General features: G+C 41.5%; 2 protein-coding genes across 2 annotated transcripts; one reads left to right on the top strand and one right to left on the bottom strand.

Moving 5' to 3' along the window:
- The first annotated feature begins 995 nt into the window (after positions 1-995).
- Positions 996-13,867, top strand: cstf2 (cleavage stimulation factor, 3' pre-RNA, subunit 2). The gene is made up of 13 exons (XM_073486698.1): positions 996-1,110; positions 1,359-1,437; positions 1,649-1,818; positions 1,907-2,043; positions 3,650-3,769; positions 4,030-4,152; positions 4,619-4,748; positions 10,151-10,250; positions 10,675-10,874; positions 11,338-11,462; positions 12,139-12,222; positions 12,453-12,609; positions 13,561-13,867. The coding sequence occupies exons 1-12, from the start codon at positions 1,014-1,016 to the stop codon at positions 12,576-12,578; spliced, it is 1,491 nt and encodes a 496-aa protein (XP_073342799.1). The 5' UTR covers positions 996-1,013; the 3' UTR covers positions 12,579-12,609; positions 13,561-13,867.
- Positions 13,866-23,365, bottom strand: nox1 (NADPH oxidase 1). The gene is made up of 13 exons (XM_073486696.1): positions 23,215-23,365; positions 22,906-23,001; positions 22,203-22,313; positions 21,003-21,087; positions 20,115-20,260; positions 19,041-19,234; positions 18,829-18,955; positions 18,635-18,727; positions 18,305-18,546; positions 16,906-17,068; positions 16,546-16,692; positions 16,333-16,457; positions 13,866-15,342 (listed from the first exon to the last, which is right to left on the bottom strand). The coding sequence occupies exons 1-13, from the start codon at positions 23,257-23,259 to the stop codon at positions 15,216-15,218; spliced, it is 1,701 nt and encodes a 566-aa protein (XP_073342797.1). The 5' UTR covers positions 23,260-23,365; the 3' UTR covers positions 13,866-15,215.
- Positions 23,366-24,365: the final 1,000 nt, after the last annotated feature.

The following is a 24,365-nucleotide window of genomic DNA, read 5'->3' as shown; positions in this document are numbered from 1 at the left end:
TACCGGGAAATAATGTAATTTTCTGACCTTACCAGACTATTCTACTTGTTCTAATACTTGCCTTTACCCACTAAGTGATAATATCCACATTACTGATGATAATTTATCAAAAATCTCATTCTGATAATATTTTGTTAAAGTCAAACTTTGTAGAGAATTGTAGGAACTCCCTACAAAATTGTTGCAATATCGATATCAACGGTGTTATAAAAATGACCCAAAAGTCATATTTGAGTAAAAGTAAAGATATCATGTTAAAATATTACATTTACTAAAGTCAAGCGTACAAATAATACTTAAGTGAAAGTCTTAAAGTATCTGATATTAAACCTACTTAATTATCAAAGTACCAGCAGAAGTAAATTATACACATACGTGGTTGTATTTTCTATATAGGCTACTATAATCGTACTTAGGTTTTTTTTAATCGCCGGTTGTTCAAAATTTTGAGACAAAGATTTTAATTTTGACTGCAAATAAATATCGGTCCTGAAATATCGGTATCATCTCTAATTATCGGTATCAATAAGCTCTGCTAGGCTAACTGAGTTAGCTTCCTGATAACCAAATAACTAACTACTCACCTCATCCTCTTCTCTTCTGAAGAAAAACTTCATATTGACGTGACGTGTCTACTCACTTATTTTACTTTTACTTGAAAAATGAACAGTTTATGTCTTTTCTTTCTTTCTTTTTTCGTCACAGCGCTAGCTAACTAGCTAACTAGCTAATGTTAGCTTCACCGCGGACAACAGCGCCATCTAGTTCTCCTACCAATTTGTGCCGACCACTTTGCTGTCCGTCTTTCAACCGTGTTCAAGTAATTATTATTTATATTTGTTAATTATTAAAAGGCCAAAAAACAAAAAAACAAAAAAAAGCTAAGTAGCTGATAGTGTCAACTGTCGAGAGGTTAAGAAAAGGTCGTACTGTCCATATTTGGTCTTTTCCTACAAACGGATATCTCGTTCTAATTTCCGGTGCCTGGTGTCACCGTCATTTGTGTCCCCAAAATGGCGAACGTAGCTGCCGCTGCTGCTGCGGCCGCCGCTGCCGCTGCCGCCGCGAACAGAGACCCAGCCGTCGACCGTTCATTACGATCGGTGTTTGGTAAGTTTATTGTCGGTACTCGCCCGGTTACCGGCAGGTTTATCCATTAGATTCACAGTGAGTAAATAAATAAACAAACAAACAGCTAGCTAATGAACTAAAGCTTGCTAACAGAGATAGCCGGCTAATGTTTAGCTAGCAACGAGGGGGACAAAGTTATCGTTAGCCACCTGAAGAAGTAGAAAGCTCGTTTCTAAATGTGTTTTTAGTGTCACGTTAATGTTTCTCTTGTCTCATAATCATTGCAGTGGGGAACATTCCGTATGAAGCCACAGAGGAGCAGCTGAAAGACATCTTCTCTGAAGTCGGACTTGTTGTCAGCTTCAGGTGAGTGAAAGAAGCTGCCAAAGGAAAGTTAGCCATCATTATGTGCTGCAAAAAAACCCAAAACACATACTAAAGTCAGTGTTTGTACTATTAAACAGACTTTCCGTCTGCTCTCCACATCTATATTATTGTGTTGTGCAGGTAGAAGTTTGAGAAGGCTTGTAAACACGTGGATGCTGAGATGTGATCATTCGTGTCTTGCTGTTTCCAGGTTAGTATATGACAGGGAGACAGGGAAGCCGAAGGGATATGGCTTCTGTGAGTACCAGGACCAGGAGACGGCCCTCAGTGCCATGCGGAACCTGAACGGGAGAGAGTTCAGTGGTCGGGCTCTCCGTGTTGACAACGCAGCCAGCGAGAAAAACAAAGAGGAGCTAAAAAGTGAGCGATTATTACAAACCAACGTGCTTTGTTTCGTGTAGTGTTGCAAAGCTATAGTTATCTTTGTCTTCTGTCTGCTCTGGCATAGGTTTGGGAACGGGAGCCCCCATCATCGAGTCTCCTTATGGAGACAGCATCCAGCCACAGGAAGCCCCAGAGTCCATCAGCAGAGCTGTGGCCAGTCTGCCACCTGAGCAGATGTTTGAACTGATGAAACAGATGAAGGTAGACTCAGATGTTTAAGTGTGTTCCTTTTTATTGAAATGATAAATCGGTTAATCTAGCATTTCACATGCTTGGTTACAACCCTCCTCCTGTGTTATTATGGCAATCCAGTCAACACGTGAGCAGCTCAATTAGGTTGTGCCCCATTGTTCTTAATGGTGGTAGACATGGATGCTGCTGAGGGGGCTGCAGCACCTCCTAAAACGAGGCTATAACATGTGCCGAATTTACAAGAAGGCCCAAATAGTTAAGAATTTGTCAGAAACGGTGTTTCACAAAGTTTATGAAGTTCCTCCTAACTCAACAACTCACAAAATGGAGTGATTTTATAAGGGAGTCTGGGGAATTTCCATAGTTGATGTGGCTGCTTTGACCTATAACACGTTTGCCGTCTGCTGTAGTGCAAAATGTTCTTAAATTATTGTTGATAAAGATCAGATACATGCTATCCTGGCCGTTCAAATGAATTCAAAAAACATGAATGTCGCGCTCCATTTACAATGACCTCGTTATATAGACTGACCCCGCAGCACCTCAACTGTGACTGACGTCCCACGTCCCTGGTGGGAGATGCTGCAAAGGGCGCACTAGTTTCACAGTGGTTGCCTCTGTTTGTGATCGACTATAACGCTTTTTGTAAATAATTCACATTCTAGCCGTTGACCCGTAACCCCTACGAAGCCGAAAAGTCAGTGCTGTGGTTTGATTTGAGAAAAACCTGACTAAGTGCATCCATATTTGAAGCTAAACAAAGACTTTGACAGGCTAATGGATGTAAGATTGGCAGTTTTTTGCCCTGGTACTGAATGGGTTAATGGGCAGTTATGATGCCTACTTTTATAAATCAGTCTCTTTCTGTCAAAAGTGTAAAACCAAAATGTGATGAAACGTTCTGACAGTTGCAGAGATTTTCAAATATTACAAACAAAAAGATATCTAATGAGGAATCTAAAATAATTAAAAAATATTAAGTCGTTCCTGAAAAGCCATGTGTGTTTAAAGCAGTTTACTCTCTTCAGTCTTTAAGGAGATGGTGACAAATGTTGCTCTCGACTTTAATCACCTCCAGGATGACAACTGTACGCTGCAGATGCTCTTCCTTCCCTTTCATAGACGGAGTCTGCGCTCTACAGTCTGTCTCTCTCAGCTCTGCCAGAGAAGAAGCCTTATCTTTGCACATCTGGCAGTCTGCTTCATTAGGCTCAAAGAAACACCACACTGCAGACATTTTTTTTCCCCTGACTGGAAAAAGCGTTTTGTTGCACTAAAGCTTGTGTCAGTAGGACAGCTCCATATGCTGATCAGCGCGAGCGTTCGGGCTCAGATCCCGATACCACAGATATTGTTGTGCATCTTTGTTTCATGTTTTGCGCTGATGCAGCCACTTTGTTTTTTTACGGACGTGTTTCTGAATCATACGCGGTAGCAAAAACTACAGTGTTGTGTCCAACATGTCGGGAAGTAAAATACACACAACTTTTTCTTAAATGAGGAGCTCTTTTTATGTAAAGGGGATGGATCTAAAGTTTTTTTTGTTTTTTACTCTGCCCAATTATGATTTTTCACGCAGTCCTTTTAATGTCATATTTCTGATTTCTCTCTCCAGCTGTGTGTGCAGAACAGCCCCCAGGAGGCGAGGAGCATGCTGCTGCAGAACCCTCAGCTGGCCTACGCTCTGCTACAGGCCCAAGTCGTCATGCGGATTGTCGACCCCGAGATAGCCTTGGTGAGAGAACTGAGAATATAAGATTTAAGAATAATAGATTTAATCCGATCTTATATGATCTTGTGTTTATTTGAATATGTTGTTGTCATGATACTGGAATTTCGAATTTGGATACAATACCTTGAAAAATTATATACCAATGGTTGACGAATGTAGCAATCTATTTGTAGCGAGGTCAATATAATGAGTTCATCTCATAAGGAGCTGAAAAGTGCAGTACACATTTTTGAGAGATGCTTCTCCACACACCCCGTATACAGAAGATGCTCCACCGTCAAACTCCAGTCCAGCCTCTGATTCCCAGCGGACAGGGTGGAGGAGCACCGCCGGTCAATCCACCTCCTGCACAGCCCAGCGTGCCGGTGTCTCAGCCGCAGCCTGTGGTAAGTACAACGGTCATTCACGGTCACATTACACTTCTGTTCAACAACAAAGGTCCCGCGCTTCACCCTGAAAACGGAGGTGATGTCACAGCTCTGATGCAGGTATAAATAGATTGACGAGAGGGGTGTTTAAAAAGCAATCTGGCTGGAGATCTCACTGAAACAGGAAACAGAAGCTTGAATTAGAATTAGTCTGTTTCAATCAAAGAGAGTTGGAGAGGGAGTGGATGAAAGTGTAATGTGACCGTACCTTTTAAATTTAATCATTGAAATCAGTAAGTGATGAAAGGTTACAACACATTACTATGAAGTTTTATCCAGTCATCTTATACAGACGGGATTGCAAAAGGTGTTTTTTCTAAAGCTACGTCTCAGATTTCTTATATTCTGTCAAAAATGTCTCAAGATGAAGGTTTTTGTTAAATTACTAATGTTTTCTTATTTCTTTTATATTTTGTACGGTCAGCCTGGAATGCACGTCAACGGAGCCCCTCAAATGATGCAGCCCCCCACCATGGGTGTCGCCCCCGGACCAATGCCCGTCTCAGGACCCGGACCAGTACAGGGGCCAGGACCGGTACCAGTGGGGCCTCCAGGTAATCATCAAACTGCATTTTAAAAAACCTGCTTCAGCCACTGAGCTGGTTGTGGTATCATCACCCTTATGTTCCATCCAAATACTGATGACTGAGGTGATTGATGGTTCATGTGTGAGGTGTGACTGTTTCGTGGCGCCCGTCCCTCGTGCAGAATGAGCCCCGAAATGATTGATTACTAAATCTCCATTCTATTCTTAAGTCAGCCAAAAGAAAGAAAACTCTCCTTTTGGCAGCAGCTTCTGTAACCAGAGTCGTCTGTAATTCTGGAGGCTTACTGCAGTTTTTGGTATATTTTTGAACGCTCGGTTTATTACTGCTGTAGCTGCCTCTGGTTTGTGAGGCTGTTGTAATTTATCCCAGTACGATGTGAGAATGTTTCAAGGATTATAGTTTTAGGGTTGTTTTCTGTCTGACAAATAGTACTATATTTTTTTAGATGATAATAGAGAAGCAAAGCCGTTTATTTTGTATATTTTAACTTTTCAAAATGAAGTTAAACATGAAATAATTTTGTAAATGTCAAATTAAGAATATTTGATAATGTAGTGAGTATTAATGCTAATCATTCAGATACCACACTCCAGCTAAGATTTTGTTTTGTGATTTGTCCAACAAACCGGTTAACCTCGTTGACTGTTGTCAGACCATAAGATGATAACCAGCGATTGCAGTGACTAATGTTTAACTGATTTGTCGCCTCAGATTTTGCACTGGCACATTTGTAAGATACCGACTCGTGATATCCCTGCCATCAGTTTGTAAGAACGAAAAAATTCTTAGTAATAGCAGGTTAAAAAGGCTTTCGAAGCAGCTACTTTAAAAATATATATATAATGTGAAAGAAACTTTTTATGATCAAATGTGTGCAGTTTCAAAGATAATGTAACAGAAGTCTAGATGACTTTAAATCATTTCAGTTATTTTTTTAATAATTAAGATTTTTTTTGTTTCCCTGACAATAGAGGAGGAAAACCAAAGTGAATCAGAAATCGGTATCAGCCCTGAATTTCACAATTGATGCAGCTCTACATCCTTTTTAAGCACAACACCAAAATTGATTTGGACAAACCCAAACCTTTTGGGGTTTTTTAAAATTATCTATTATGCTCAAAAGTCGACATTAAACTGCAGTCATCCATTGTTATTTGGACGATCTAATGCAGTGATTTTAGCAGTTCATGTATGAAAGTGCCCTCATTTAGACCACAACCATAACTTTGTGCCCTCATTACCAGCGACCTTGGTAAAAGTAAACCCTAAAAACGATGTCTTTTTAACCAGAGTTAATGTTTTACACATGTCATGGCTCGCTGTGATCACTAGGTGTCACCAGAGCCTTTTCATTAGGTGCTTTATGAGCGGCAAGTGTGTAACAGATCGACTCTTTACGATCATTCTTTATTCTCCCTGATTGATTGGCTTTCTGTTGTCTCAATCTGTCGATCCCTCATGTAACATATTGACTCATGTTATGAAAGTTCCCTCTTCGCCCCTATTCTGTGTGTGTGTGTGTGTGTGTGTGTGTGTGTGTGTGTGTGTGTGTGTGTGTGTGTGTGTGTGTGTGTGTGTGTGTGTGTCATGACCACGCTTCAAAATGCTCTTAAAGTGCTGCTTTGCTCTCTTGAGTCTTGTGTCTCCTGTTCTTTTTTTTTTGTTGCTTTAATGCTGGCTCAGGAAACCTTCAGCATTCTCCCACAGGATCGTCTGGGCAAGCCGCTATCGAGCGGCCTCAAGGTATCACTGCACTCCTTCAGTTCTCCCGTCAGATCATAGGATTGTTGTGGAGAGGCCTCTGGCCAAACACGCAGCACGTCTGGGATTAAGAGCTACAGCTTGTTAGACTGCATGTCCACCGTTTTGGCTTTTACACATTCAGCTTTAAGTAGTTATTAAGCTTGATTGTCAGAAGACAATGATGTCTGAGCATAACTCTAGCAGACTGTGTCATGTCATGAGGGCGGGAGGAAGATGGTGACAATGCATGTTAATGGATAAAGGTGTGCCAGGAGTAAACGTGTTGACGTGACTGGACACAGATGTTGTTGCATGATTACTTTGTCAGTGTTAAATCCAAGCCAAAACTTATTGAATGGATATCACATTGAGCAGGTGGTCTATTGTATTTTCAGTTCAACATGAGTTAAACTGATTTATTTGAGTAGAAATGTAGCATGTGATGTGGCAGAGACAGTAACCGGAGACCTCACAGAAGAATATTTAGATAATATTTGGATTGAAATGTGAAGCATATGTGTAAATGTAAAATGTTTGTGAGAAGAATAGCAGTTGTAAAACTATCTACGACACAGTTAATGCAGAATATACTGTACGTAAATCCGAACGAACACCAAAATGAAAAACATAACAGCAGCATGTAGGAGAGCTGTCAAATGTAGAGACGTCTACACGTGCATGTGCCCAGGATTGGATCAGAAGCTTCTCTGCATGAACAATAAATTGAGTCGTCACCCTGCACGTGCAGCCAAACAAAGATGATGTGGAAATAAGGAAACTCTAAACTAAAAATGTGAACGGCTCCGCGTGCATGGATGAATGATGCATGCGTGTCACTCTAAATAAAAAAATAAAGTTAATGGTGTCTATTCTGGGCCGACACCCATCCTCCATCCAAGTTTTGTGGAAATCTTTTCAGAAGTTTTCGTGTAATCCTGATCACAAACCAACCGACAGACCAACTAAAGGACACATGCAAAACCTTCGCCTCCTTCTTGCAGACAATGCAGACTCTCTGCCTTCAGGACTCGTTGACTAGTTAGACAGCATTTTACAGCCTGATGAATATCAATACAAAAGAGCACTTAAAGTACTCTGTGGTTCACTTTAAGATGCTGCTAAGGAGGTTAAAAAAAATGCTTTAACGGCCTCATCAGCTCAACACAGCAGGTAGTCCACTCAGGCCGGCTGTGTCAAGCTGCACACTGTGACCTGCAGTAAATGTTCAGGTGCGACTCAGACCTCGAAGCAAGCTGTCTGAGTCCTGTAGTAAACAAACAAACTGTATCGTAGTTTTTGAAGTATCTGTCTTCTGACGCTCTGCACGCACTCTGCAGAGTCTGTGTTCGTTGTTGGGAAATGTTGGGAGGAGACTTGAGCTGGCTTTGATCCAGAGTGATGGATGTGGACCACAGGAGAGCTCCTGTTGTTCAGGACTTGATGTATGTTGAGGCCAAGTGTTGGCAAATGTTGGATGTAGAGGCTTATTTTTCCTGAAGTTCCTGAGTTAATAATACAAACTCAGAAATATTTACTTTTTCCATAACTGAGTAAACAAGCTGTTCTCAGAGGGAAATAAGGTCCCCAGAACACTGTTTGAGGCTAGAAAGGTGGCAGGGTCCGCCACATATAAACAAAGTAAAACAGTATGAAACTGTGTTTGTCCTTTTTTAAAGGTCAGTTAATCTGTCAATGAAGATCTTTCTCTTTTGCTTGGCAGCCACAGCAAAACGTTACCTGCAGAAACGCTGCTCCTGGTGTTTCACATGATAAACGATGATGATGCTAAGAAGCATATGGGCAAGACGCACAGGTGGTCCAAATTACAGAATTTAGCCGCACAGTCTCCAAAAATGGTCCTGGTCTGGAGCCATGAAAAGGCCTATTTATTCCCACATCTGTGTGTCCTCCTCCTCCTCCTCCTCCTCCATACCTGTGTGCTTTTAGACATCTTGTTTTCTGCTCCTGACAAAACGAGCGAGGCATTTTGTTTAGTAACTTATTAAGAAACGAGATGTGCTATTTAGGAAATGTATCTGGCAGTTTGTCACACACCTCCCACTCCTTCATATGAAGGCATTCAGCTCAGCGTGGGATGTTTTTATTTCAGCAAGCAGATTTTGATTGTAATGAGGTTCTGTCGGTTGAATCTATGGCTGTATTGCCAGAGCGAAGATGCACCGCTTCCTCTTTAATTGTGGGGGGTACATTTTGGTATTTGTTCTGCATCCGTCCGTGTTGGTTTCAGTTTGGTTCTTGTTCTACAAGTAATTGCAGCACTGTTGTTTATATTTATTTGATCATGAGCAAAGGGCTGCATAACGTCTCTGCACTGGGCCTCATGCTTGTTTGCGTCTTTTTTGTTTGTTCTGTTATCTGGATTATAAGATTCAATTTCCCGTTTTATCCAGCTGTGGCGGTCCACCACTCCTGAATGAATGTAGAGGAAATGTAGAGGATGAAAATAATAAGAGTCAGTTCATTATGATATGAAAATGCTTTCAAGCAGCGTGCTACTTTTAAAGGACTCTGAGAAACATCGAGTTTCTTGGCTTTCTGCTGTCCTCTTGTTCGCGTTTGTCAGCGTCAGTTGTCAGAAACGTGTCCAATTTCCTGCCATTTGTTTTCCACACTGTAGTTCCACTGACACCAGGATTAAAGCAGCCCACGTGCTCTTTTAGCTGCTACTTTTTTTCTATAAACCAGCTCTTCTCTCTTTAATGAAATCCATATTAAAGTGCTGGTTTTAATGCATTTTTTCATCACACTGCCTACCTTTTTACCTTGAATCTCTTCAGTCTAAAATCGACCAAACAAAGAGGACAATTATTTCCCCGGCGTGAATAAACATCACACTGACACTTTCAATGAACCAGATTCTACTACGTGTGTTTTGATTAAAGTAAAACAATGTCAGGGAGTCACTATTCCAGCTGTCATTTTAATTTAGCGTCAAGCAATCAATCATCACGGCGAGCTTCCTTGTCGATAAAGCGGCCTCTTTCAGCTGATTGCATGACTGCACATGAAGACGAATGATCTCAAGTGACAGGGAGTTTGAGGAGAGGAACGTGTTCCTGTCACTCCCATGTGTAAATCTAAGTGTGCCTTTTTGTACTTTATTAACTATAGTGCTCTATTGTTAACACTCACTGTAGATGGTCACAGTGAACTGAAATGAACCAGTTTGTACTTGAACTTTACTCTGCATGCACCCCGTCATTATGTTCTCATGCCCAGAGTTACAAAACACAAGTAGGAAAATATTCTGTGTTTGAGTAGGTGTGTTCTGAACCCTTAACGTCCCTCTCAATGTTGATGGAGGACGTTATTCTTGTGTTCCTGATCACGCCATTGTCCCTGTGATCTCCTTGTGTGTTGCACTTCGATGTGATCACTGTGCACTTTCATTGTCTACTTTATCAACCCCAAGCAGCTGGTTGTTTCCTGAGATATCTATCATGAGCAAACACTCATCTTTTTTATAGCTGTGTGTGTGTGTCTTTGTGGCGTGGTTTCCCTTACCTGGAATTTCAGCCCTCTTCACAGTTACACCCTATTTTGAACTAATTAGTTATGAAGCATTTCCTGGTTAAAGAACAGAAAAAAATGTCTGAAGATGTTGTGTTTTTATGGGGTTGAAGGTGTGATTTTTCTCCCCCCAGGACCAGGTGGTATCCCGCCCAGAGGGCTGCTGGGAGACGGTCCTAATGATCCCAGAGGAGGAACTCTGCTGTCAGTCACTGGAGAGGTCATAGACCCAAAGTAAGATGATTACCCGTACCTCATTACCTTGATGATAGAAAAGTTTGGGTGTCAATTAAAGTTCTAATCTGTAAGTTTTCAGGTGTAGTTAAATACCATAACAAATAATAATAACAAATAATATGTAAAATCATACTCAAAACAGACAGCATATCACCAGACTAACCGCTAAATGCTGCTAACTGTAGCTGCCATTTGCTAGTTTGCTCAGTTAGCCGTGCAGCTAACGGTCCAGCTCGTGGACCAGGTGTTGGTGTTTATAACGCTAGCACAGGAGCATTGATGAGGACGGACGGAGGCTAGCTGCTTAGCATGCTAAGTTCAGTAGATCTCTGCAGTACAACACATGGACGTCATAAAACGGTTTCTTCACTCACACATTGCACCTTTTAATTTCTTTCATTTTGTATCTGTGTGTTTTTAGCCGGGGTTACATGGCGGCTCCGCCCCCACACCAAGCCCCACCTGTACACATGGCCCCGATGGCAACAGGACCCCCTCCGGATATGAGAGGACCTCCGATGGACATGAGAGGCCCGCCCATGGGTGAACCACGAAACATGATGGGTGACCCCAGAGGGCCCCCGATGATGGAGCAGCGCGGTCCCCCGATGGAAACCAGAGGTAGCTCCTCACTCTGACAACCTGAGCTTAAAAAAGTTTGAATTCGTTTGTGATTTCCTGCACGTAGTCGATGTTTTGCTTGCAACAGATCTGAGTTCAGTTTGACTCACAGCTGGCAGACGATCCAAAACGCCACAAAACCGAATAAAAGTCTTTTGTCCTACAACAGGTTTTAAGAGAAAGGAGAGAAGTTGTTTGACCTTTTTTTTTTTTTCCTGCTAAGATATGATTACACTTGGTCAACACTTTATATTTCCTCGTATTTAACACCCGTCATCCATGTGACAAAGTTTGTAGAAGCCAAAAAAACACACTTTTTTACATTTTATGCTTTTTACTGTCGGTGTTTCTTGTAATCATTTACTTTCAACAGCGTGGGTCATATTTAAACAGAAATTGACCTCCAGCGAATCACTCGGTAATCAGATGTGAATGGTGACTGTGGCTTTGTTTCCTTCTGCAGGTAGAGACCCGAGGGGGATGGACGCTCGTGGTCCAGTGACAGGACAGAGGGTTCCCATGGCAGCAGGAATGCCAGGCCCCGTTCCACATAACATGGGACCGAACGCTCCTCCACCCGCCAGACCGGTAAAAACGACTTCCAATGTGTTTGTTTGTGTATGCTGTCATACAGTTAATCACCCCGAGGGTTCCTTCTTTTCTCTTCTTCTTTTTTTTTCTTTACTGTTTACAATCTGAGAGACAGTAGTGACATAGTGGTAGAACAAGCAGCAACCAAATGAAGGGAAAATAAAATAAACTACCTTTTGGAATAACATTTATTATTCAGGATTTAGAAGAAGCAGAAAACAAAACAACAAAACGAAAACTAGCATCGGCATCAACAGTGTGATATGAAAGATATGTGAATTTGGCAAACCATAAATAACATCTTGTCACATCCTGTCAAGCACATGAGGTGCGCGTGTCCGTTCACTTCTGCTGGGTTGTCGACTATCTTGAGTCTTTCTTGTTATGTTGTGAAACAAGCTACATGCAATTTAAAAAAACTAAAAGAGTACTAAGCGCACAATACTGCAGAAAAATTGGGTTGGTGAGTTGAAGTACAGAGGCCATTATTATTGAAAAACTACTCTCAAGACTCAAGACAACCTCCTTTGACTCATAATTTACCTTTATTATTACTTATAGTACATTTAGCCACGTGAATATGACACAAAATAAATCAGTGCTATGTGCTCAGGCTGGATAATCATTACCCCTGTGATAAACAGTGAGAACTAACAGTATGTTTGTCCTGCAGGGTCCTGGTATTTCTGGTGTTCCTCCATCAGGAGGCGGCTTCAGTCCCGGGCAGAGTCAGGTCTCCACACAGGACCAGGAGAAGGTGGGTGTCCAGCATCCTCATTCACTTGACTGCAAGTCATTTTGAGTATGATTCACCTGAGGGCAGCAGCAGTTGTTTGACTTGAACAATGGCAACGAGAGCTTTTAAGGAAGGATTCAGATTTCCTTTGAGCACTACGATGCACTCATCATTTTTGCTCACTTTGAAGTCTCTGACCTTCTTAACCACCTTTATGAAAACTGAATATTCACCATTTTTTGTCTCTGTAGGCCGCCCTGATCATGCAGGTCCTGCAGCTGACCCCAGAACAGATCGCCATGTTGCCCCCGGAGCAGCGGCAGAGCATCCTCATCCTCAAAGAGCAGATTCAGAAGACTGCAGGAGGGGCACCTTAAAAAAAACCCAAAACACCTCAAAAGTTTTCAGGTAAACGTGAAGTTTCTTTATTTCCTCAACATCACTAAAGAACCAATCACAATGTTTGTTTACGAAAACGTCCGGGTAGAAAACCCCTGCATCACACGAGCTTGCATACAATTCAAGTATTTTTTCACGGGGTGAATGTTTTCATATCGCGTTAATAGCAACACACTTTCACTCATGTCAGGTTAGAGACCTGATTCACCTGAAGATTTGACAGCTTGAGTTTACCTCAACTAGCAGTTAGTCTGAGATGTCGCTGTCGTGTAGATATCAAAGACGCTAGCAAAAGCAACACGGTGCTAAAAATAAGCACAGCAGACACGTCAGATATGTGGGATGGATTATTGTCATGCTTGCCAACCCTCCCCCGGTTTTTCCCGGGAGACTTTCTGGGTGTCGCAATTCTCCTGAATTTCTCCCGATTAATGACAAATCTTACACCGTGTTCGTCACAACAGCGAGTCCTGGCGCTGTACAGCGTCTCGTCTACTGTTCTGTCGCACCTCATCCTCCTCGGCGAGTGAGAGACGGACAGAGAAAGAAATACTCAAGCAAATGCCAGAGAGGCTAATTATTCTGTCTTGTTTTCTGGGTAAAATTTTAGTGATTTGACATAAAAATGCTTTTGCAGTGTACTTATTGTTATTGTCATTCTTTAAAAGTCACAAGAATGCAGGAAACAAAGTCTCTGAAACTCCTGCTTTGGTTTGAAATGCTCCCCGTTGTTCAGGTGTCTTTAAACTTTACAGTTATGGCTGAAGATGGCAACAAACATAAACAAGTTCACTCATGTGAGCAATGCAAATGAACCGCAGTTTTCTACCCAGAAGTGACTGTCGTGTTGCCGCGACCTCACAGCGATGCCGTCTGTACTTTCCATCCCTGCATTCTTGCAACGTCATAGAGGAACTCTGGATTTTCTGACACATGATTTTGTTCTCCTTCATTCTTCAGGACTCAAACTGCTCCTCACCGTCACCTCCAGCTCCAACACACCTGAAGACTCTCATTAGTTTGGAATATTGTATAGTTTTTTTAATCATATCGTCTGTTAGAAAGTTTAAGCTGTATGAAAGAGCGAGGTTGTGGATCAACAGGAAGATGGTGGTGAATGCTGAACAGATTAAAAAAAAAAAGACCAGAAGTGGAGTGTGTCGAGGTTTTCATCCTTTGTCCTCCAAAGCCGACTCTTTTTAATGTTATCGGCTCCGGAGACCGTTTGTCTGTATCATCTTTTGTCAATAAAACAAACACAAAAAGACGTTGACTTGCCTTTTTATTCATTTATTCAAACAGTTTGGAAATTATTAAACAAGAAACAATGAATTGTGAAATAGTAATGAAAGTCCTTCATTGTGTTTCGAGGATGTCTAACACAGTTACGTGACTGTCAGTCTTCCTCCTGGCTGACCGTCATATCACCGATAAGGAAATACCAGCGATCTGACAGGCTGTAATTAGTGTTTCCGAGAAATCTGTTTCCTTAACAACTCAAGCTTTAAAAACAGGTACCAATTGTTTACACATTACTGACGTCTGTTTACCCTCCATCTGAGCTCCGTCACATTTAAGAACAAAACATGGTTATTTACAGTATTTACAGTGGATTTGATCAAAGGCTATTTCTGTCGAGTGGAAAATCCTTGAAGATTAAAGGTGCACTATGTACTTTTGCAAGAAGAGAACTGATTTTTTTTAATTTATTTTATTGCTAAACAAACTAAATGAACAAGCTCTTTGTTTTCATGAGTGACTAAACTAAACAAACGGACCTTAAAGGACAACACAGTTTCATACTGTTTTACTTTGTTTATATTTGGCGGACCCTGCCACCTTTCTAGCTTCAAACAGAGTTCTGGGAACCTTAATATCCTCTGAGAACAGCTTGTTTATTCAGTTATGGAAAAAAAATTGTATTATTACCTCTTTAACGTTGAAATTATTAAGATTCTGAGTTTGAATTTCTTCTCCAAAACTACGTAGTGCTCCTTTTTAAAATTTCCTGAATAGCTCAAAGAATTGTTCGATTGGATAAAATAATCAACTTGTACAATTGATTTAAAGTAAAAAGTCGGTAAACACGAACTTCTTTCTCACATTCATACGATTTGAAGCCCAAATGATTAATCATGTAAATAACGGACAGTTGCAGCTCTGTCACTGCTGTGGTGGTTAAATTACCACATGTATCTAAAGGAAGGACATTAAATCACAAACGGTCTTGATTCAAATCTGCTGTATAAAAATGTAGGTTTTTTTTTATTATAGAGACAAACTCGTCTCTGTAACAGTCAAATACTTCCCTAAAATCTTGCTCAAGTATGATTTTACAAACATGTGAGTGTAATTAGGCGTATAGAGACCATGAGTCACGGTGGATTATGAGTCCATGATGATTCATGGTGTCATCACAAAGAAAGAAAGTCGAGCCCTGAGTAGAGCTGAATAACATGCCCTGCCTCTTTATCACTGTGCAGTACAGTGTGACAAAACACACCGAGCGGGTGTCGCAGGTTGTCGTCATTGTTCTCAAATAACGCTGAGAAATTCCCAACTAAAAGTCTTTCAAATGCCCGAAGGCTGCTTTCCTGTCGGTTGTGTTTTTTTGCTCAGAAGTTTTCCTTGTTGAAGTAGAATTTGGTTTTTCGAGGATCCACGTCTGAGTATTTGGCACATTTCTTCAACAAGACTTCAGCCAGAGCTTCAGGGCCGCACAGGAAAGTTCCCACCACAGACCTGAAGACAAAAACAAGACGAGGTGTTCAGATTTTTATAAAAGTAAAAAGGTGCTTTACAGAGTCATTCAGTCTCCTGGAGTTCAACAGGAAGTAAAATCATTTTAGCCGACTTTAGTCTCGGAGTCTACAGACATGCAAACAGCGCCTAAGGTCTGTGCTTGTACGCTGTACTTTGAGCTAAATGCTAACATGAGCATGCTAAGAAGGCGGCAACCTACGAGGATACAAAAATGGGGCCAGTGCATGAAAAACTGCAGTTCCTTGATTTTTTTTTTTTTGTATTAACTCACTTGTTTAAATTATATTAAAGCTTAAAGTTGTGCATAATTAAGAGTGAGGGCGCTTCAGGCAACAGTTAGCAACCTAGCTGGCTTGCTAAGCTTCAAGTCGCTGAACGTGTTTGTGGTTTTTGGAGAATTTTTCATGTAAATATCAGACAAACAATATGAAAAAAAGACTGAGTGAATATCATGACATTATTGGCTTACGCATAATTAAGGGTGTGGCTGCTCTGAGTGACAGCTAGTTGCTAACTGTCTAGCTCAAGGTTACAAGGTTTTAAATTATTCTAATTTCTTAACAGAAAAGGGATTAAAAAAAACAAATAAATGTCTGAGTCCTTTGTGCTACATCTATTTTAGAAAATGACAACTGACATATGTTTCGTGCAAGGACACACACAAGGACAATGCGAGTACATCTGAGGCTGGTGGGAATGTCATTAGTTTTGCGGATATTTGGCCATAAACTAAAGTATTAAAGTACGTTTATTTATTATTTCACCACAAATGTCAACATAATGGTGGCGCTCGAGGAAAGGTGAGGGAGTCATTAAAGTGAGTGAGGCTTTATCCTCTGGGGACCATGAATGTCTGAACTTAATTTTATGACAAACAAATAATTGAGATATTTCAGTCTGGACCAAAAGACAATAGAGCTCCGTCTCTAAAGCTCCTCTCACGGCTAAAACCCGAGGATTTATTCTTACGTTGGGTTCTCTTTGCGGACTTGTTCAAACTCCTTGTCCCAGGCGGGTCTGCCGTAGTAGGTTTTCTGTCTGAGCCCGGTGACCACGTCTTTGGCCTCGTCGGAGTGAACCTTCGCATGATCGGCCTGTTACAAAATACAGGACAACACCGCTTAGTTCAAGCTGCAATGACATCACACTTGGATCGCAGTGAGGCCTGATTCACACACGTACATGGCTTTGATCCCATCTGGTCAGGTAGAGTTTGTAGGTGAGGAAATCCCCCATCCCTCTCTCCTCCATCTCGCTCTCCAGCACCTGCAGCAGGTCGGCGAACCACTCAAAGGCGTGCGTTTCCCTGCAGAGCCAGTAGAAGTAGATCTGGAACCAGGAAGCAGATGCAGGCATATTAAACAATGATCCTGTTTCGTAAGAGGTGGCCACGCTGTATCGTGACAACACAGTGTTCTTTATTTAAAAGACAATAACAGCTCCTGTCTCACATGGCTCAAGTGCAGCAGCGTGAAACAGTTATGAAATGGATGTACAGGTTTGAATAACAAAACCGGACTGATTGGAACATGATGTTGTTACCTTTCTGGTGCGCAGTTTAGGGTTGGACTCTTTGAACTTGTACCAGATGGACTTGAGGATGGAGGCGAAGGGAGTGACTCCGATGCCGGCACCGACCAGCATCGCGACCTCGTAGTCGAATACGTCCTCGCTGGCTGTGCCAAAGGGTCCGTCTACTCCCATTCTGAGGAAAAACAAAACATAAACAGTGTTATCGAGGCAAATAAACTACAGGTAACAACAACAAAAAGAAAGTCTATTTTCCTTTCCCAAATATCAGTCTGCTCTGATTGGTCAGCTCACACACGCCTGAGCCAGCACCGCTAACAACAACAACAACAACAACAGAGCAGCTGTGCGCAATCTATTGCCAAACTAGTCGCTAGGCACAAATTATGCAAATGTGTGACATGGTGACGCAGTGTGATGTCACAAAGTCACAGAATTAAAGGCGGGACTACTGACGAGGTGTTTCAGGACCAGTGTTTTCTGTGGGAGAGAGGAGCTTCTGGTGGTGTGGACTTTGATCTTTTTAACTTTCAATATCTTTTACATGTTTTACATATAGAAGACCGGAGGAAAGGAAAAGCATAGGCAGCCACAGTTAGCAGCATATAGCGCTCACTCTTGAGATATGCTGCCCCCTATTTGTTTGGAGTATGAATTTGTCAGTACATGTTGCACCTTTAACCTCTAAAGGACTCGATTCTTACTCTACATATCCTTTTTGATTCACTAAAGGACCAAAATAAGTTTTTTTCATGACTGAACCGTTGCTAATATGAAAATATTTTTGACTTTTGACAGTTGACTTTCTCTCTTTGAAGCTTTGGGATGTGGGTTTGGCTGCACAACTTGATCTTGTTTAGCGTCGAGGGAACAACGTGTGAAAATGTTGTGGGCACGAATAATTAGAAGTTCTACCAGTCGTCTAATTTGAGGTTTTGACTTCATTGTTAACTCTGGAAAAAAAATTTGTTATGTCATGTTTCCTTTTATAGTAATGAGTATGCGGTGTGGTCCGATGCCACATACCGCAACATACTATTAATAGTCTGAGTGAGAGTGCAATGCCCGTCCTTAAACATACAATACTCATACTTCCTGAGATTCCTGCTTTTTGTTTTTAATCCACACATTCTTCTTCCTTTTCAAAACCTGGAGCCTACATTACCCACATTGCAATTTAGCTACTGAGTGAAATCACTGGAGACAGTTTATCAGATTACATGCAGCTGTTCTGGAAAAAAAAGAAAATACGTTTGTGATGTTGGGCATTTGAAGGAGCAAATTATCCTGTCTTAAAACTGCCCTAAAGGACCAAACCGCCTCTTGAATCAGATCGGTGAGTAATAAATGTTGCTCTCCTGCATAATAAAAACAAATGTCAAATCAGGGTTATTTAAATATAACTACTCACTTGGGTCCCTGCGCTCCCTCCGGTAGCTTCTGCATGATGTCGATGAGTTTGTCCGTCCAGTCCCCGGCCGAGCGGATGTGGACGCCGAAGAAGTCCTCCTCGGGGGCGGAGGTCATGGTGAACGGGTGCCACTCCAGCTGGGAGATGGCCGGGCAGTTGAGGAAGACGTACTGACCCACCTCCATCTTGAAGCCGTTCTTCTGCAGCTGCAGCTCCAGCACCTTGGACGGACGCATCACGATCTGGATTTAAAGCAAACGGATTAAAGTCAGTGTGAGAAAACCGGCAGGACCACTGGGAGGGGAAAGAGGAATCATGAATCAAACATACCCTCCTGTATCGGACTGTCTGCACGTAACGAATGAAGCGCAGCAGACGCTCACAAATATACAGAATCATCGGACCGATCACCCAATACCAGGTCTGCAAAAAGGAAGAGAAAAGCACGAAATGAGACTTTTAATTGAACTGTGAGGAAAGCTCGACTGGTGCCGCTGCTGAAAATGGAAACAGAAAAGACATACCGCTGGGAACCCTCCAGCAAACTGAGGGACGGGACACTGCGGGATCCGTCCCCAGTCCTCAACGCGATCTTTACAGAAGGTGAAGTTGTGCGGTGGATCTGTTGTCGTTTGACTCCTCACGATGCGCCTGCAGATGAGACAGACGAGTGAAACAACAACAACAACAACAGCATTCCATTAAAAGAAAAGAGAGCCAGAACATTTCCCCTTACCCTGCGCCGTGAAAGACGAGCCCGGCGAAGAAGATGATGAAGAGATGGTGGGTGTACCAGAAGACTTCGAAATAGCTGCGTCGGATGACTTCCATGGAGGAGGTGATGATGAGGATGAGGGCCAGAGTGATGATGACCCCGGTGAGGCCGGCGATGGTGGTGAACACGAAGTAGGTTGGAATCTGCTGCGGATCCTGAGACAGGAGAGGAAGAGGAGGAAGAAGGAAGTGATGATGGTGGACACAAGAGCTGTTGCTTACAAGACGTTGGAAGCTGATGGATGAAGATAGACTCGAAGATGAGGATCTCTTATACAGATATTGTGATATTTAAGTCCAGTCCATCCGGTTCCTTTTATCAGCTGTTTTTTTATGGATTGACTTGACCTGTTCAGGATGAACTGTGACCTTCAGCCAGCATCAGCATCAACATTTCCGTTTGTCCAGTACTTGGGTTAATTAAAATACCTGCAAAACTAACGACAGTCCCATCAGCCTCAACTGCACTCTGTCTTTGGTGCTAATTAGCAAATCCTAGCATGCTAAGACGTTAAACTATGATGGTGAAGCAGGTGTTGGGCCCCTGCCTTTGTTGGAAAATTCTGACAACAACCCTGAGGTCTTTTTCTGTCGCATGCCAAAACCAATTAGCCTTTTATCAGCACCCGCTTTGATGCACTTCCATCAAGCACAAACACATTAGCGTCGGCACTCGAGCGCGGAGGCAACAGGGGAATGACACATTCACGTGTTTGTAATCAAAGTTAATTTCCCTTTAAGCAACAGTATGTCCCTTTTTAACCTTAAAATACCAGCTTCAAAATCATGCTGATGGTACAGAGTGTTGTAACAGGGTGTATCGTGTCCCCGTCAGTCCCAGTCTTTGCCCTGATCGCCTGTATTTGCACTATATAACTTGGGTGGGCAGGTTCAATCTATACGGATAAAGGGCGTGATGCTTTATGGCACCAAGTCAAACACCACCAGCCATGTTGGAGAAACTGGATCTCATTTTCACTGCCTTTACCTTGTTTCATTAAGGTTGTTTCTGAATTATTAGTCATGATAAACTTACGAGGTCTGTTATGCGGATGGGGTTCAGGTAGGTGGTGTTTCCCGCGTCCTCCAGGTTGGACAGGGCCGTGCTGAGCTCATCATAAACGCCCTGTCGGCTGTTGTTGTACCACTCCACGTTCAGCAGGTGGGCGATCATGTGAACGGCTGTGGAGACAGAGAGAGGAGACTCGTCACTGCTGCTGTGCGTTATTTAGAAATGTTGGATTTAAAATGTTTGCGGTGGCAAAAAGATTTCCTCTTATCTTTGTGGAGAGAAAAACACCTTCAGTTAATATTTATTTTAGGCTTAGTTTGCTTTCAGCTCCCCCGCCCCAAACGTAACCATGACCCCCTTTTTTTTTTTTTTTTAACATTTTGACCTGTGTGTGTGTCTGTCTGTGTGGTGAGGAGGAAGTACGGTGGAGAAAAACAATCACAGTTTGTGTTTTAGCCCAAACTACATTTTTTTTCTTTCTTTCATCACCAGGAGGGACTTTTTCTTTTCACTCTTTTGTGTCATTCTTGTGTGAAGCTGATAAACACTGATAAGCTTCAGGTCAGACAAGCTTGCACAGTCCTGAAATTAGCACGTAATGTTCCAGGATCGTGCACAGAAAGCATTTTGTTTGTAGTCAGGGCAGAGAGCACATTTTTTTGAAGTCTGCGTGTGAATCTACGTGTTTGATTTATGTTTTATTGCTTTTTTTTACTGAAGAAAAGTGTCACAGGGTAGAAAAAAATCAATGACACACTCAAATCTACACCTCCGGCACTGTTAAATTAAGTTACACACACATAAACTCTAATCTAAAAATCAAATGTCGATTAAAGAAGCCATTTCTGCTGTAAACAATTACTCTTTTTCATCCCTCGTGCAAAAGACAGATAACAGCTTGCGTGAGTTCACCTGTCATCAGGCCGATCATGTACGCCACCAGCTTGTGGAAACTCAGGTTATTGTCCAGTTGTTTCCTCATCGTTCTGCCGCAACACTGACAAGATAAAGAAAGAAGCAAAGAAAAGAGGCGATTAAAAAGGGGTAAGAACATCCGTCACCGAGGCCTTGAGGGAGGTGAGGACCGGGGAGGTGTTATGAAAAACATCAATTGTTCAGTTTTTTGTTTGGATTTTTCCTCAGATGTTCTGTAAAAACGTAACGCTAACACACTCCTTTTTGTTTTCCTACATAAATGTGTTGAAATAGCACAATATCACCCCAAAAATGGTTTTATTTTTATTTAAGATTCTTACAGAGTCGTTAAGGACACGTGTGAGCTCTGAGTTTCAGAGTCGTTGGGGCCACTTGTGGGTCGTCGGTCAAACCGGCCTTCGTGTGGGTTTCTAGGTGAGCCCAGGTGTGAATGGTTGTTAAGCTTCTCCTTCAGATTTAAGTGGGCAGCAGATTTATTTGTGTACCTTTAACACATGCAGCCCAAAGTCCTGCACAACAAACTTCATTAAAAAAGGAGGAAACTAAGTTAACTTGAGCAAAAATAAACATTAAATAAAATGTTTGATGACATTAAAGTTAACCTAAAACTATTTAACAGGAGCAATCTGTTTGTAGGCTTCAGTTATCAGTAGTATGACTTTTAGTTTGATTTTTCTAGATTACAGAGTTTGATAGGAGTTTCTTTCGCTTGCTATTTGTTTAGTTTAATTCTTTTAAACTAATTTATTTTTCTTTAGTCAGTTTTTTGTTTTGTTCGGGGATAAGGTAACTTTGGGCACCTTGGGGAGGTAGAAGGGCAGGAAGGAGCACGTTCCACCTGGGTGGACCTATGGTATGTTTAACCAGATCAGGAAGTCTGATTTCTTTGTTCTTTGTTTGCTTTTGCTTTTTTTGGAAAATAAATTAAAACAAAAGAAACAGTGGCTCTTTGATTTCAATTATACAGTTTGGTTTAAGGTTTGAGTCAGATTTTTTAACCAATGGCTGCTACAGTGGAAATAAAATATATTTAAAATGTTTGTAACTATCAAGGAATGAAAAGAAAAGAAGTCAAACCAGTTTTCATGACATCCATTAAAGACTTCAGCTATAGCAGGTACTTATAGACGTATTCAGTGAGCCTCGCCCTGTTATATTACAACATCATGATCTTACCACGAAGGAGCCTCGGAGCAGAGACAGCAGGTTCCTGCACACCGGCAGGAGGATCAGCAAGCAGTTAAAGTTGAGGACAGCTGCTGGAGCTCTGGCCCAGGCCAAGGCCGACTGAAATCAATACAGACAATATGGATTTATTCATTCAAGATCATTTCTGCCAGTTAAAGAAAAAAATGATGAAAACTTAGCCTTGATTTTAAAATAAATAGTAGAAGTAGTAAATAGTAGATCAAAATTGAGAAAAAAGTAAAAAATTATGAGATAGATGAATAAATATCTCATTATTTTGATGTTATATCTCATATTTTTGACTTTTATCTCATGATTTCAACTTTTTGTATCATAATTTCAACCTTGAATCTCAGAATGGCAACTTTTACCTCATAGTTTCGACTATTTATTTTATAATTTCAACTTCTTATCTCATTATTTCAACTTTGTATCTGATAATTTAGACGTTATATCTCACAATTTTTACTTTTTCTCTCGTATTTTGGCTTTTATCTCATAATTATGACTTTGTATTTAATAATTCTCACTTCTCATCTCATCATTTCGTCTTTTATGACTTACCATGGCAGTAATCCTTTCATCAAGCTTGTTTTTCACGTCATTCTTTTTGTTTTACTTTAACTCTGACTGTAATTATAATAATTTTTAAAAAAAAATCCTTGCCGACGACTTTATTCTCTGTACTTACCCCCAAAAGATGGCGCGTGTAGAAAAACTGAGGCCCCAAATCGTAGAATAAGTAAAACCAGACGAAAAGGAAGATGTTGATGCCCATCCACACCACCTGCAAACACAACCAGGATCGTTCTCCGTCACACGAACAACATTTCACTTAAAGACGAAATCATTTTAATCCTTGTAAGCCTTTGAAGATGCAGGATTTGTTTTGGGCACTTTTACGCACAAAACTCGTGCGTAAATTCGCACTTTTCTCAGCTTTAATCCCGTTTCCGATGTGACAAATGAAATCCCCAAAGTTTAACTACGAAGAACTCACCAGTATGAAGGATGTGAGCCCATTGTTGATAATCCAGTTCCCCATGTTGAGCGATTCCTCACGACGCGCAGCAGCTTCCCCGCATCTTCAGCCTGACAGCTCTTTCAATCTTATATACACTCCTTTCCCGTGCGGACTCCTCCTCCTCCTCCTCCTCCAGGTTTACAGGTGTACAGGTGATGCGACACACGGAAACAAAAGCTCACACGGGTTGATATTGCGTTGTGATGGAAGTTTGGAGGTGAGGTTTTCTTCCAGGAGCTGACCGACCACATTCCTTCCTGCCAGAGGAACAAGTGCGGCCTGCAGGAACGAGGAAGTGACTTATGACACCGATCAGAAACCTTTGCTGGACTGTGATGCAACCAGATTTATGGGAGAAATAAAGTTTCATTGTGCTTGTGGCCGGAATGAGTGAGCAGTAGGGTGACCCGATTTCCAGTTGGGCATCATAAAAATATTAAATGTTACCGTCTGTGACGTGAAAAAAGGGGGATAATTCAGGTTTCATGTGTCTTTGCCCATGATAACTGTACTTAATAAATGATGTGATGTCACAAAGTCACAGAGTTAAAGGCAGGACTGCTGAAGAGGCGTTTCAGGAGCAGTGTTTTCTGTGGGAGAGAGGAGCTTCTATCTTTTACATGCACAAGAACCTATAAACACTGAAGGAAAGGGGGAAAACAAACAAAAAAAGCATTACAGGTCTCCTTTAAACTACTTCATAAACATAAACGATCATCATGTTTGTAGCGTTCCTGTCCTGTGAGATCCACGTATTTCTAAAAAACTTTTTACGGTGTCAGAAAAACAACCGTTTTCAGCTTTGTGACATTTTCTTACTGATCCAAGAGGGTTTTTAAAGAGTTAATGTAGCTTAAGAAGTAGGAAAAATCTCTCAGCTCATAAAGGAACACTTAATGACTTCATCTGAAAAGTAACCAGTGACTTAAGTTGTCAGACAAATGTAGTGGATTAAAAGTACAATATTTTGTAAAGTTGCATAAAATGGAAAAACTCAAAAGATTGTTAACTATTAGATAAAACACTTTGGTTGGCAGATTACCATCACCGTTTCCCCATTTTTGCATGTTCGTCTTTTTCCTTTCCTGCCTTGTGTTATATTCTGTAGGTTCTTGTGACATGTAAAA

Source organism: Pagrus major, chromosome 18 (assembly GCF_040436345.1).
Source record: "Pagrus major chromosome 18, Pma_NU_1.0".
Taxonomy (NCBI): Eukaryota; Metazoa; Chordata; class Actinopteri; order Spariformes; family Sparidae; genus Pagrus; species Pagrus major.
This window is presented reverse-complemented; position numbering and strand designations above follow the sequence as displayed.

What these genes read in the sequence shown, in the direction of transcription:
- cstf2 (XM_073486698.1), top strand. Translation starts at nt 1,014, where the DNA reads ATGGCGAACGTAGCTGCCGCTGCTGCTGCGGCCGCCGCTGCCGCTGCC. An exon ending in TCGACCCCGAGATAGCCTTG is followed by an intron (nt 3,770 to 4,029) that starts GTGAGAGAACTG and finishes CCCCGTATACAG; the next exon opens with AAGATGCTCCACCGTCAAAC. An exon ending in GGTACCAGTGGGGCCTCCAG is followed by an intron (nt 4,749 to 10,150) that starts GTAATCATCAAA and finishes TTCTCCCCCCAG; the next exon opens with GACCAGGTGGTATCCCGCCC.
- nox1 (XM_073486696.1), bottom strand. Translation starts at nt 23,259, where the DNA reads ATGGGGAACTGGATTATCAACAATGGGCTCACATCCTTCATACTG. An exon ending in TTGCTGGAGGGTTCCCAGCG is followed by an intron (nt 18,728 to 18,828) that starts GTATGTCTTTTC and finishes TCCTTTTTGCAG; the next exon opens with ACCTGGTATTGGGTGATCGG. An exon ending in CCAGATGGGATCAAAGCCAT is followed by an intron (nt 16,458 to 16,545) that starts GTACGTGTGTGA and finishes ATTTTGTAACAG; the next exon opens with GCCGATCATGCGAAGGTTCA.